Genomic DNA, 15,442 nt, shown 5'->3' with positions numbered 1-15,442 from the left:
TCTTTCCCTCTCTCTCTCTACCTCCCACAGGCCAATTAAAGCCTCGACACATGGGAAAACTTGCCCAGGACTTCCTCTCCCTCCTCTTCCCCCTGTTTCTGCTTAGCAACGTCTTGTCAACACACACAGAACCATTGCATTCTCCTCACTATCACTGGAATTATTGGATTTGTTGCAATTATTACGGTATTGAAAAACCTAGAAACTCGTTCTGAACATGTTTGTACGTTGTGAGCATAACTATGCTGCGTTCCATTCAACTCAGAGAAGCACAGACTTTCAATAGTAAAAGTATAAGTTTGATATCATGCATTAGGACTTAAACTCAATCAAGAAATTCAATTTGGCCAGAATTTGGTGAGACAAAGGGAAACGTACCCTACCCTTAATGATCAACATCCATTTATCAAGTAAGAATTAGTCATTAGTCAGTAATATGAAGCCAGTTTAGTGAACAATTACAGAACATTTTTAAAATTAATATCTGCAAGGAGCAAGGATGCATGAAATGTATCAAAATTGACAGTATAGAAGAATCCTAAAAAAATGTTCTATAGTTTCAACAAAAATATTAAGCAGCGCAACTGTTTTAAACATTGATAACAATAAGAAATGTTTCTTGAGCAGCAAATCAGCATATTAGAATGATTTCTGAAGGATCACGTGACACTGAAGACTAGAGTAATGATGCTGAAAATTCAGCTTTGCATCAGAGGAATAAATTACATTTTAAATGATATTAAAATAGAAAACAGATATTTTAAATTGTAATCATTATTCACAATATTACTGTTTTTACTGTATTTTTTATTTAAAAATTGCAGACTTGGTGAGCATAAGAGAGTTCGTTCAGAAACATTAAAAACCCAAACCTTTGAATTAGTTGATATTATCTATTATGCAGGTATATAAATGGAACAGCATTAGCATATCCTACCTGACTTAGCTTGTGTGGATAAAACTGGCTAAATCTGTTTACATTGTTGTTTTTGCTGGCACGACGCTCGTTTCAAAAGCGTGCTCTGCCCATCGTGTTGGCCAGATGGAGAAACGGAGACGGAGGCATCCATCGCAGCTGGCTCTGATTACCAAGTGTCTATCCGTCCTCCAGCATCCTTAAGTCACAGTTTGAGATATTGCTCGAAATCAGGAAGATCCAATGAAGCCCAAACAGATATAAGGTTCCAGACTTATTCTATCAATACTTGTCATCTTGGCAGCCAAAACTTTGAGCGCCACAACTCTGATTCTTTTTGATAATGTAAACGATATACAGGGTAACTAACATGAATGAGCTAATTCTTGCTTCTCAGAGCAAGCATCCTGGTCTTTACTCAATGATCTCCATCTAAACCCCTCACAAAAGAGCTAAAGGCTCTGTGACAATCTCACATTACACACATGTGAATATCTGAAGTGCTTTTGCCACCCACCCTCCCAGAGAACGATTTGCTTTCCCTTTTCTCCCCCTGGTCTCACTCTTTGGACAAGCAAGTTTACGCCTGGAGGATTCAAACACAAACCAAGTGTCATTTGTCCTTCAGTTCTACCCACCTAAGTGGTGATTAGTTTGGTTTAGCTGCTGGCTAAGAAAGCAAACCAATACAGTAGACCAAACAAGAGACCCGACGCTGGAGGGCAGAGCGACGCTCTGATTGGCTGCTCTTCATTATGTCCAGCTGGAAGGTAAATAATCAACAAACACTCAATGAGGGACAGCCTGTTTCAGCCTACCACCTTAATCAACACTTAAGGAATCAAATTGGATTTGCCCTATCATAGACGAATAGACTCCAGATTGTGTGTGTGCGGCTCTCTCTTTCATTGTAAGAGTGTCAGATATTTATCTTTGCTAAGTCAAAGCCGAAAACTACAGTGATGCATTATTTCTATCCTGTTACGATATGTTTGCAATTTATACTTAAAGGTTAATATACAAAATGTAAATATAAATAAATAAATAATTCCATATAATAATATTATAAAGAATTATTATATGTAAAAAATAAACAGTTTTAATGGTATATACATTTAAGTATATCATTTACAGATGCACTATATATATATATATATATGTGTGTGTGTGTGTGTGTATATATACATATATATATATATATATATATATATACACATACATACATATACATACATATATAGTGTATCTGCAAATTATATACTATATATAGAATAATTCAATTTGCTTTTTTGCACTAATTTTGATAGATAGATAGATAGATAGATAGATAGATAGATATGAAAATTATTAAATACTTGTAATAAATAATAACAGTTGCAATAATAATAATACATAGACTCTGTTATAAATAAATAAAACAAACATTATAAATAAATAAAATAAAATGAAATGAAATAGAAAACAATAATAACCCTAGACCTGTCTCTTTCAAAACATGTTTTGTGTTACATTCAAAATGTTTTGGGGTCGAAGATCATTGCAAAATGCTAATAACGGCCTTGGCTAGCAAAAATAATCGCACAACACCACATTATTTACAGCCAGTATTCAGTCTGCTTTATGCCAAGAATGTTATTTTTTCTAAAAGAACAATTGATCACTATGATTTTTTTTCCCATAACAAAGTGGAACAGCTGAGTTTGAGCAAGCCAATGTAAGTATAAACTAAAAGCTAATATACAGTATGCAATGTTCTTGCATCAGTATGCGAGGTGGACGTGGAGCGTGTTGTGTGTGTGTGTGTGTGTGTGTGTGTGTGTGTGTGTGTGTGTGTGTGTGTGTGTGTGTTGGGGCAGTTCCACTAAGTAATCCTGTAGGTCTGGCAGAAGAATTACATTTTTAAATACATCCCTTAAAATATGCACCCTACTGAGGCCAGTGGTTTCCTCTGTCATTACAGAAGTGTAAACTCCTGGATGTGGGAGATTGAGGGTAATTTCTTACAGATGCAGAGCCTCCTCTGGCTCTCGACATGGAGATTTAGGGAGAGAGGAGATCCAGCCAGGACTCGGACGAGCTGGAGTTGCTGGTCCCAATTCAGGACAGACAAGCTCTGACAATTGAGTCACTGCAGAGACGTGCAAGCATCTGTGACTGAACGCAGGTGTATATTACTCATCACGAGCTTATCTGGAAATTATATAATTGTTATTATAAACAAATGTCCATGACATACTATACCTGTGTAGTCATTGGGTTTGGTTCTGGGATTTGCACACACACCCACACAAGATGCCCAAAAGTGATGTCTGTGGTCATCTTTTATATTTTTTAGCGCATTTACTGCTTTTTAATCGCAGAGAAAGAGGGGATATGATTGAAAACAATTAATAACCCTTGACATTTCACTTTCAAAACATGTTTTATGCCAACCCTGCTATATTCAGGACCATTTGGGGGTAAATATCAAATATCAGAGCAAAACTAACAGCCTTCGCTAGTAAATATCTTTATACCACATCACATCAATTATTCTTGTCAGTATTCTTGCCATATATGTCAGCCAACTCCTATAGCCCAAGCTCTGCTGTTGTTTAACATGTGCTACTGTCCCTTTTCTCATTCATTGAAGGGCAGAGGAACGATACTTTTTCATTCAGCATATTGAGCAGGTCTCTGGACAAGCCAGCCAGCAGTTTTATAGTTAATCAATACCAATCCATTCCCAGCCTTGATGTTAAATAGGGATCAATACAGGCAAGCTGTGACTGGATCTGATTTCAATTGGTTGGCCAAGCAGTGGGTTTTAATCTGAAGCTAAATCAGACAGGAGAACATAAGTCAGGTGAATTACAACACTCTTTTCCCAACACCAGGAAACACCTGTCATATTTTATTATCACATTCTGGGCAGGTTTATTCACCACCTATGTTTTTTATTTATTTATTATTTTGTTTCATTTCCACGAGAGAAAGAGATACAAGCTGTCGCTAAAGACTAGCATGCAAAAAAGAAAAGAAAATCCTATTTCTCAGAGTGGGAACCTGCGAGAACGCCTCCTTTTTTGTCTCTTCTTAAAATATTGATTCAGAGAGACCGAATAGATCGATGAAGTTCTTAAGTTCAGTACGCTTCCCGACCAGAAGATCATAAGGAGCACATAATTTCTGAATTAGTCCAGCTGATTCGTACAGATCAGACATCTTACACTACAAAGAGGCCAGTTATTATAAGCAGAGAAGAAAAACTTACCCAGAACTTGTTTTTCCACTACTCTTTGAGGTGTATAACCTGTAATACTCTCTTCTCGTCTTAAATGTTGCCCCTTGTCTTCAAAAAGCTACCTTATCTATCTGCGGCCGATGAAATAGCAAGCTCTCCGACGAAAGGCCTGCCATGTATTCCTGTAGATAAGTGTTGTCAGCCACCACACTTTTGCTAAGCCCCCTGAAATCCCACTTTCAGGAGTGAAATCCATAAAACTCATCCGAGTCTAGTGGATCTAATGAAACATGCTACCCCCTATAGCACTGATTGATCAGCCAGCGGTCAAAGCCCTGGCCCGGCCGCCCCAGTGTCACGCTCCTCTTGTGGTCCATCTATGATGATAAATTAGCATTAGATGGAGCCTAATGAGTTTACTAAACATTTGGGATTTGTGCTAATAAACTGGCAAGCTAGCAGGCTAGCAGTGAGAATGAGCAATCCCCGAGCAGCCCCTTATCTGAGGGACATGACAGTTAAACCACGCGTCCAATCTGCCATCGATTCATCATCCTCGCGCCATTGTGCATTCTTCACAAGAGGACAATTATGCAGCGACTGCTTCATGTTTTACACATGAGCGAGGCCTTGATGTTGCCTTGATGTTAAATACTCAAGGAATACTATGGTTTTACCATGTTTTGCTAGCATTAAGCTGCAGAAAGGCTAAAGAAAGGAGCAAGCGAGACTTCATAATGACTTTCTAACGCACATGCAAATTAAAAATGCTTGCGGCATCTGTCAGCAATAAGACACAAACTAAGATTTATCTCAAAGTTTGATTTAGCCCGCATTACAATGTACGATCGCGCAGCTAAACGGCCTTGCTTTGTGCGTGCAAACAATTTAAGAGTAAAGCAAATATTTAGCATTGCTAATGATATTCTATCAAGTCGACCTACAGCAACAACAATCAATCAGCATCGCAACCCATATTTAAAACAATGTAAATTAGCGGCAGCTTTGAGCCGAGTAAACGGCTGATGATGTGCGCTGGATGGCAGACGGGGTTCTGGACGCTGTAATTGCTGGGAATGATTATAATGAGGGTTTGGGAAACTTAAGCAGATACTCACTTATAATGATAAATAGCCTTGAGCTAGTGTGTGAAACGGGCGGCCTAGCCTTTCAACTACACCACTCACTGATGACTTCTGGGTTTGAATGTTTCTGATTCCTTTTCGCCTAAAATGTAATTCAGACTTCACACAGGGCAGTAAAAGACAAGTGCATGCACAGATATACGTCCTCCAGTGCAAGCAAGCGCAATCTACCATCAATTGTTCATGTGAGATTAGAAAACATGCTTGTGTTATCAGGAGAAGGGACCGGTAGCCGATAATCTTTTGACATAGGGGCCTATATTTAGAGATAACTTGTCAGCTTTAATAAATGATAGTTATTTGCTGCAGTTTTTTTTGAAGGTTTCAGAGCTGATGGCCCCTCCCGGGAGCCCATGGGATAGGCGACGGACAAGGCCCAGTGCCTCTCGCGGAGAGATGCTGATGGCGTGTGCCCAATGTCCAGATCACTGTCCTGCGACCTCAAATTGGCGCGACCAGCACCATGTCCAATACAATCCTCACACTGTTTCCTAACCTAATCTCAGCAGTGTCACACGACAGATTGCCACATTCGGAAAAATGGGAATGAAGGTTTGGTGGGTGGGTGGCTGGGAGGGGGTGGTTTAAAAAGAGAAAAGACATGGGAGCTTTGTGTTTTTTTGAAAGAGAGAGAGATCGGAGGGACAAGGAATGGATATTTCTTCCAAGAGAGAGACGGCGCACACTCAACACCCTGATCTGATTTACAAACTGCTCCTAATGGCAAACAAATGTTGTGGGTGTGTATTTGCGAATAAGAAAAAGAGAACCGTACGGATCTACCGAGCCAACATCTACCGCAAACCAAAAGCCAGTTATCATGCTTTTACAGCCTAAAACACACACTGACATAGTGTTGACAGAATCAAACAGGACGCTCCATAAACACGCACATGTAAAATAGACAGTGCGGCCGAAAGGAAACCAAACACGTCAATTTAATTTAGCACGAAAACATTCTGCTGCGCCGCAGCGCCCGGGAACTAGAAACAACATCAGAAGTAGTCAAAATAAAAATAAACTTTTGATTTAAAGCATTGTTAGCTATGTGCGCGTAAATCAGAATTGTTTTGAATCAATCCATGGTGTGAAGTTAGAGCAAAACAGGTTGTGCTGTGGAAACAGGACACGTTGGCTGCATTCACAGAGGGAAGCGTCATGAACTTCGGACATGCATTCCAGTCAGTCCTTCGTAAACCACAACTGATTCAATTTTCCCGGTTGTTATTCAAAAGGAACGTGCACCCGCGCTGGGCTATTGTGTGACAGCACACCCTCTCCAACTGCCCGGGGTGAGTTTTTGTGCACGTCTGCATGCATGCGTGCGAGTGTGTGTGTGGAATCACATTTTTACGTGTCTGATGATAATCGTGCTTTTTGAACGTGAGTATTTGTTGCATGTGAATCCATGTGTGCATATGCATGTGTGTGTGCGTGTTGACACGCTCAGCGGGGGTTTTCACATAGCCCAACAAAAGGGGAGTGTCGTTGCTTTGTGCGCTCAATCAAATAAAAGGGGCTTTTTAAGGCACATATGTCCCCTCCACGGAGTCCTGATTAGACTCTCAATATCTCCACCAGACACACGCGCACACACACTCGTGCTGGTTGTTGTAGTAAATCTATAATTTTCACATTTCTCTTCTACTTTTGCATCCACTGCTTTCTCACCACTTAAGAGTGTGTGTGGATTTCGTCTGTCACTATAGACTCCTCGGAGCCGGCGTCTTCCGGTTACAGGGCCCATGCAGCATGTCTTACAACAACACAGTGCAGGGTTCCCTCCTGTCTACACATGCTAGAGCCATTTCCCCCTTCCCTCTTCAATCCTCACACACAGACCCACATGGCACGAAAAAAAGAAACGCACACATTGCCATTGGCAGTACTAATAGCATGTAGCAGCTAAATCAAGACCATTGATGTTTCTATTCTAATGTCTAGAGCATCTAAACTCCTAAACCTTGATGATTTAAAAATAAAAGTCCATCTCTTTTCAGACACCAGAGCTGAGTGTTAAAAATCACAAAACTGTGTGATATAAATATAATTTGAAGCCCTTTGCTATATGTTTTGCTTGCCACCTGATGTCAACAAACTTGAATGCAAAAGTGCAAAATTATGTCACAGGAAAAAGAGCCTTTCTGATTGGCTTTTTTTTTTTGAGTTGGCTTTATGGTTTTTAGAAAATTAAAAAAGTTCATGAAAATTAAGCAACACCAAGATCATGGGTTTAATTACCAAGGAATATACAAAGTTATTAAATCGTTTTGGATAAAAACATCTTCCAAATGTAAATGTGAATATAGTTTGTTTTTAAAAAAAAAAAAAAAACCCTTAGGAACTTTTCCTATAGAAATCGGACTGCAAACCCAGTTGGGAGCCTTATTTTTAAAAGTATACAAGCATTATTTTTCAGATATGAAAGTGTTTACCTCTGTCTGTAGAGGACATAGTTGTGGAGAAGCCTGCTCTTGAGTTGTGTGCTGTCGGACATCTGCTAGGCCTTGACCCACTTCTACGTGTGAGCAATGTGTGGCAGCACTAAGGTTTAGCTTTTTGACCGCAGAGGCTGTTTCTCATTTTCTGTGTGAGTGCGAGTTGAGTGCTAGCTGCCAAGGGCAGGTTAAGCTCTCTGCTTCTCCCCTCCTGTAGATCTGGCATCCCTTCAGTTCCTCGCATAAAAGGTGGCAATCTTCATTAAAACCTCTTACAGACAACTGTCAGTTATTCACAGTTAGAAAGAGCCAGCTGTTCTCACTCGCTCGCTCCCTCTCTTGATCCCTCTAGTGAGACAGAAGTCACTAGTTCATAACAGAGGAGTTTAGAAATGTAGTCGGTTCTGAAGAGTTTCAAGGTGACAGTGTCATCCACGCTGCACGAAAGGTATTTTTGTATATCATTATGTCGACGAGACAAAAGAGCAATTAACAAATAATTACAAAAGATTTTTGGTCTACATTTCAAACAAGCCGGCATAAGGAGAACCTTAAGTATGCTAATGATAAATAATTTGCATACTAGAAAACACTTGCCTTTTTTCTTTCCAGGTTTTTTTTTTAACAAAATCCTCAATTTATTAATGCAGGATGGATTAATATTTAAATGCTTAACTGTTTATCTATTGAAAGAAAATGTTTCATTTAATTTATTGCATGTAATAAATTGTGCCGGACTCAAATTGCAATCGGTTTGTCCAAGTAAGCCAAACAGCCAACCAAAAGCATGACTGTTTTTCCATCTATGGCAGATAGGGGGTGTTTTTAAAACTTGTTTGAATACAGTCATTATTTTTGCAATTCACTTCGCTGCCTCTAGAGGCACAAAAATGACACCGCACCTTTAACTAATACCCTACACGTAGGAAAGAGCGCATCTAACTAGCAATTATGCACTTAAAACCTGTGCCAGACACCTTTTACACAACCTACACCAAAGCAATACACTTGCAAGCATCCTAGTATAGCACTGTGTGACAGCATGAACACTATTCTGGTGTTATTTTTCATCCCATAGGTGAGATCTACACTCTACTTTCACTTTGGCCACTACTGGACTTGCTCATTGAAGGGAAAAGCACTCTTTCTTTCTCTCTCTCTCTCTCTCTCTCTCTCTCTCTCTCTCCCTCTCTCTCTTTGATATTAGCAGAGGGTTTGCTGACTGTCTCATAAATAAGGAGTTACTGTGCACACCTGTGTACCTGCAGCAGTGAGGCTGTTACCTGGCAGGAGATATATTTGATGTCTGCAACCTCATTAATCAGGTTTAATGGAGCTCCGGCGCGCTCTTCTCACACGTGTGTCTCTGTGAACATAAACACACATATACGTGCATACGCATCCTCCAAAACTGCTGTGGCTCTATCGGAGATACAAGGACTTTTAGAATAAAACATTCATACACACACATGATCTGTTGAATGTCACCTGGACAATGTAAGATATAAATAAATAAAAATATAACTCTTGTGGCTGGAGGCAAAAGCAGCAGTTCAAGTGCCCTCTACCGTACCGCTCTGTTTCACACATCCTGCGTGGTTTTATTTCCTATTAAACAGGAAGTTCGGGCGGGACATACCAGGGGGATTGTACATTTATTTGAGCAGCCCTTAACGTCACAGCATGATTTGCTACTTGCTATACTAGTAATAGTCATGTGACATCAAGGGGAGGGGCATTCTCATTTTATAGAGCATTTGATTGGACAACTATTTGGATACTATCAGAGAAATCTGCAAAAATTGTACCTTTAGGGCTACAACAGCTTGTCACTGGGGGAGTACCCTTAAAAAGACCACTTCGTGCCTTATCTACCTCTCAAAGGTGTATAGGTCCTTAGAGTAGTAATGCAAAACCTTAAGCTACTACTATGCACCTTTTAGCTGTAAATAAGGTATAAAGATACTCTTTAAGGGTACTGTGGTTGTACCCCTAAAGGTACAACTTTTGCACATTGTTCTGAGAATTGATATGTTGAAAAAGACAGCTCAGTTTGGTTCATTAAATCCAATAATGGGAATTTTGTCTGTTTAAGAGTGCATAGAAGCTTTCAAAGCTAATAAACAAGGACTAAAGCCACAGAACTCTGCACAAGGTGGGTAAAACAGGCCTTTCTTTGGAGGAAAATAACAGGCAGATGAATTAACACTTAACACGGGCTTAATTATGGCATGCACGCGCCTGTGAAAACCTGCCATTCAAGTGCATTGGTAAATAAACCTCTCTTTACAGGTGATCCAAATATGTCTCGCTCCAGACAGCCCTCTGTTCCAGCGCTGATATGTAATTAAAATCATCTCCAAAATTCTCCTCGACAGGACGGGCCCGAGCCAAAAATGTAAATGACATTAAGGGAGACAATGAATTGAATTTTGTTTAATGTCCCTTTTGCTGGTGCTAATTTACATAGTGCTTTTCCAACAAAAGCTCTGACCTTCTAAATGCTGGCATTTGCTCAGCTCCGAGAGCGGGCCTGTGCACGGATGAGAGGGAGGAGGTCTTTTTAAGTAGCCTGGTCAGAGAAGATACAAACAAAATAGCAAAAAAAAAAAAACAACAACTACGATCTGTGTTGGTTTTTAAATATTAAATAAACCTGCAACAGGCTGAGTACGAACACAATTTTTTACCCGGCATTTGGCTCCAGGAAGACCTAGCTAATAACCAAGAGTAATCCCTTCCGTAAAGGTCCTCTGGTACGAAAAATTAATGAATGTTTAGCTAAATCAGCATTGGGACCCAAATACCACGCGGTCCGAACAGGTGCAGAAGCCTCAGCTAAATGAGCTACATAAACCGTCCTGCTGCACAACTGTGTACTCTGACAAAAAAAAGTCAATCTCATGAATTATTCAGTTGAGGGAGGGGGTTGGCTGTCAGAGGTCAGCGTGTCTTGACCTTTCTGACAGGAAGTGAAAGGGAGATCGGTTGACTAGGAAAACCCTGATCGCTCTTGAGTCGGAGGGGTATTCTTAGTTCTCAGACCGATATGTTCTCGGGCTCACACTTGATATGTGCGTTCAAGACATCACCTACAAGAGTTCGACTCTTGGCATCACCTAGCCATAGAACCCCTCATTTCTGAGGCTCAAACTATCTTTCAAAATTACCAATGAATAATCTATGGCAAAGCAGGATCGGGTTGTGAAATATTAAAAGATCTGTTGAGGTTGAAATTTTGTAACAGCTGTGAAATACAACCAAGTTTTTTCTCTTTTTTTTTTCTTCTCCTCGTGAAGAACCTAAAGCTGCACCAAAGTCCAAGAGAAATAGTATAAACAGATGTCTGGCTTGACTACAGGAAAATAGGACACATTTGGAATGATAAGTCTCCTAAACTCCATTGAAAATGCCAGAATCGAGCGGGTGCCAGTTATTGTCCAAGCCCGTGCCAACGAGCAGTATGCCTGGCCCATGTGCCATCTGGGAGAATGTGGCTGAAAACGTTATTGATAATGGATCACCAGATCTTCTGGTCACCATAGCCCTGTTTAACAGAACATTCTCTTCCTCTTTTTTGTCTATCTATCTATCTATCCCAAGTCCAACCCAGTAAAATGTTTTGATTGTAATGCAGTCAACCCTCACACAATTGCACTTTGGCTCTACTCCCTGTGCATGCAAATGTTTGTTTATAAATGGTGACTTAGCATGCATGTATCTTAGCTATGCATAAAAACTCCCTGGTGTACTGTAATGTTCCACTTTTTCCTCAGAGACAAGGAAAAAAAGACGGATCTAACAAGACATTACCCCACAGGATTGGTTTTGTGATTACAAATTAGCTTTATATCATACACCCCACCTGCACGAACGCTCGTGTTTCCGTGCGTTCCGGGCTCTCTCGGCCGCCTTGTTCTCTGATCGTTGGATAAAATCATCTGTTCACAGATGTGATATGCAGACAATGTAGTCGGCTAATGAAGCACATCTGCTTTTGTGATCCGACAGAACAGATCGCCCCTCTATGAAAACGATCCTCTCGAGTCTTTCAGACGTCTCACAATCAAAATGTGAGCTTTTTTATCCGCCGTTTCAACCTACCACAATATCCTTCCTTCTTGCCGAGTATCAGACCTTCTTTGCACTGTTCTCCTTTTCCTCTTTTACTAGTGTTACACATATTGTTCACCAGATTGAAGCACAAAGCGCCAAGACATCCGATCCATCCACCTCTATTTAGCCACAACACAAAGCCCAGCAATTTATGGGAAGAGTCAATGCAGTAAATATCAGTGAAACTCTGTTGTAAAGTGTTCTTGTGTTTTTTCTTGTAACGGTAAATACATTGTATAAGCCACGGCCAGCGGGGAGAATCGACTCTGACTGCCTGAGACTCTTTTCAGGATCTGCTAAGAGGAAGTGATATGTGTTTTATCTTCTGTTCAGAAAACCAAAACAAATCCTCCTCCTCCTCGCCGGGACTCCGCTTCTTTTTTTTCTCTCTCTCGCCCCACTAGCTTTTCTTTCTCCTGCAGTTGAGTTACAGTGAGTGCATGAATGTCGGTCCTGTAACTAATTACTGTTCGCACACTGTCAGAGCTCTTCAGCACATCTGTTTAAACAAGCTAATCATTTAATGCAAAGATAACCAAGGTTACTGGGATTGATTCACACTCTTTGAGAGTGTTTACAGAAGAAGATGTAAGGAATTCAAATTCCCCTCAAAAAGGTTAAACAGGGTCTCTGTTCCAAAACCTAGTGAGCCGCCTACATAGGTAACATTTTAGGCATCACATCATTATGCTAATGTGAATAAATATTTAGCATTTATGCTACCTCCTAAGACACCACATTTTAGCCAAATTGTAAGGCAGCATTGCTTATTCACGGACAAGAAAATCCCAGAATGCAATAAATACATTTTAAATTCATTCAAAATCAAAAAAGTATAAATGAAAACTGAGTATTTTATGCTCATTAGAGCAGAGCAGAATTAGCAACATCTTAATACCAAACTCTAATCAAATGTGATTCAGATGTACGTTGCTGACTAGCATTTAGTTTTCTGAAGCAGAAAACAAGACAGCTTACTAGGCTTCATAACAGAGCCATGGGTTATGATTTAAATCAAATAAGCTACTGTATATAGAAAAAATATATATACTCCAAAAGAGAAAATAAAAATCCAACTGAATCAAACAGCCTCTCCTCACATGAACCAATTAGCTCACATTATTGTCTGGTACGGCAGGGTTTCCACATTACGACCACATGACGTGAGAGCAGGAAACGCTCAGACCTCCAAACACGCAAGCACGGCCATAATTTCGACACGCAGGGCATGAGTCCTTTTTTCCAATGCTTCACACACTTTATGTACAGTGAGTGACAGCGACAACTGGTCACTGCTATTTGATTACTAATAAGAGAGATGTTCCCTCTGTCAGATACCAAACATTCCCCGCTAAGCAAACAGCTATTTCAGCAAGTCAAACATTAGCATTGCTATCCACTGGTGGTGCATATTTCGTTCCCGGCTTTACCCATCATCTCACCCTCCAATCTAATTTCCCACTCAGTGGACAGACAAGTTTGTGATCGGGAGATAACTTTGCAACAGCTATGGTGAGAAAACAAGAGAGAGAGACTCTTGCTCCTGGCACCGCTTGCTGGTTATTCATGGCTCTTTACAGCAGATGGAAACAGAGAGACTCCTGACTTTATGGAGCAAGGTAGGCTTGTTCTAGCTCACTAATCTCCAAGAGGCCCGGACTCCAGCAGCCAGCGCTCCCTGTCACATTTACCGTTTCAGCCACGAGTCCGAGACCTGCCCTACCGTAATCCACGTACATGCTGCCACCACAGGGATAATTGGACAAAAAGGAAGAAGTGTAAGTCTCGCAGAGTAAGTGTAACCTTGAGCCAGACTCACAAAGAGAAACATAAGCTGAAAAAAAAAAAAAAAAAAATCACATCTGTGAAATCTGTCACCATCAGGCTTTAAGAAAGAACGTCAATTCCCCACTCGGCGGGAGCCGGTGTGTTTGAACACGCTTTCCCTAATGTGATCAACATGCAACCGCCAACAGCCAGCCTAGAAACATTACTCATTTCCCACCGGCAGCACTTCAGAGTGCAACGTAAAGACACCTCGAACATGCATGTTTGGAGATGCAACATTACTGCTCTGCTCCGGCACGCAGTCGTGCCACAAAGCCAGCGAGAGGCAGTGCACTGTTTACAGAGAAGATAAGCCGAGTAGTTGCTAACAAATTACGATGAAAGAGTTGTGAATTTAAAGCCAAATGCTCTCTAGATGCAGTGAACTGCTTGCACGTCTCGAGGAAAGCACTCCCCTGACAACTCACCAGCAATTACACGGTCCCTAAAGACACCCCACGTCAACCCAACTGCGCAAAACCGGGCCAGGATGCTGGGCCACAGCGCCCTATGCTCACAGACCAGAGGCGGGAAGCAGATAGATAGTCTTACCTGTCGATGATCACGGGGTCTGAGGGCGTTTCGTTCCTGTTTCCGCAGCTTTTTTTGTCACAATCGATGATCATGGGGTCTGAGGGCGTTTCGTTCCTGTTTCCGCAGCTTTTTTTGTCACAACACCGACTTGGGGAGAAGAACACAGGGAGAGAGAAAACGAGACATGAGATGAGATATGAGAGCATCAGCAAACAGCTTGCATGTGTCTTTTGTCTCCGAGCACCGTGTGTTTCGATTTATTAATCTGACACGCTCTCTCGTCCTCTTTTCTAGCTAACCGCCGAGGTGTTTGGCGTAGGTTCTGGCTGAGCCGGATGGTGTTGGTGGCTGCGGTTCTCACAGATGCGGGTGGAGGGTAAACACGGAGCCCGGCGCTGTGGCTGAAGGAGGGAAAACAGCATGTTTTTGGTGTTTGTCTTAGTGCTGAGAGGAGGAGAGGGGGTGCCAGGAGGCTGGGAGGGGGGAAAGCTCTCTCTCAGCCCCAGCTTTTGTTTACCTCTAATTGTCAAGCTGTTGTGTCTGGAGAGGATGCAAGATGCCACCTTCAACCAGGATTTCTGTGGGGCACTTATTAATTACCAGCTCAAAAAGCCTCCATCAGTCTCTTACAATTTGCCAATGCCTCCATTTTGAGGCCCTGAAGATGCTTCCATTATGCTTTCTTTAATTAATGTTGAAATTACAGAGGAAAAAAAATTGTTATGCCTCTTGAATTTAAAGAAGCCCACTTGTATAATGGTTACATGTCTAAGTGAGCTAAATTAACACCATATGGTATGGAAAACACGTAAAGCTCCTTAAAGCTGACAGCTACAGTGATTAAGGTATGTCTATGGACCTCTGCTTGGGACTCGGAAACGCATCTGTGCGGTTTTGACGCAAGCAACAGAGTGCGATGCGAGGAACTTGCTTGATGGTTAAACGAGGCTCCGTAAACTCTTAAAAGTTTGAAGCGCGCAGAAGGATGTGGCGTGACCTTTGCGCACGGTTCTGATGCCTTTCCGATTTGGTGGGAAATTGAGTGCTTGCTTCGATAAGCGTCGGGTTCTCTTTTAGTGCAGTTATTTTTATTTATTGTCATTTTTCTACTTTTAAAATAACCACATGATAAGAATTTATCTGTGGCGTGTGCAAAAAAAATAAAAACAGACAGCGTGGCGCACGATTAAAATGCTGAGGATGAAAAGCCACTTTCCAAAAAAAAAAAAAAAAAAAAAAAAGA

General features: G+C 41.1%; 1 protein-coding gene across 1 annotated transcript in view; it reads right to left on the bottom strand.

Moving 5' to 3' along the window:
• Positions 1 to 13,904: 13,904 nt before the first annotated feature.
• Positions 13,905 to 15,442, bottom strand: part of LOC107666863 (transcription factor COE3-like) — a 6,401-nt gene continuing 4,863 nt past the window's right edge. The window contains exons 6-7 of the mRNA XM_016458367.1: positions 14,218 to 14,346; positions 13,905 to 13,959 (exon numbers count right to left, since the gene is read on the bottom strand). Coding sequence (XP_016313853.1) covers positions 13,905 to 13,959; positions 14,218 to 14,346 — 184 coding nt within the window. The remainder of the gene's footprint in view (positions 13,960 to 14,217; positions 14,347 to 15,442) is intronic.

The sequence above is a fragment of the Sinocyclocheilus anshuiensis genome, unplaced genomic scaffold, assembly GCF_001515605.1.
Source record: "Sinocyclocheilus anshuiensis isolate Anshui unplaced genomic scaffold, SAMN03320099.WGS_v1.1 scaffold1500, whole genome shotgun sequence".
In the NCBI taxonomy this organism is placed as follows: Eukaryota; Metazoa; Chordata; class Actinopteri; order Cypriniformes; family Cyprinidae; genus Sinocyclocheilus; species Sinocyclocheilus anshuiensis.
The sequence above is the reverse complement of the archived record's forward strand: the minus strand, read 5'-3'. Positions and strand labels throughout refer to the sequence as shown.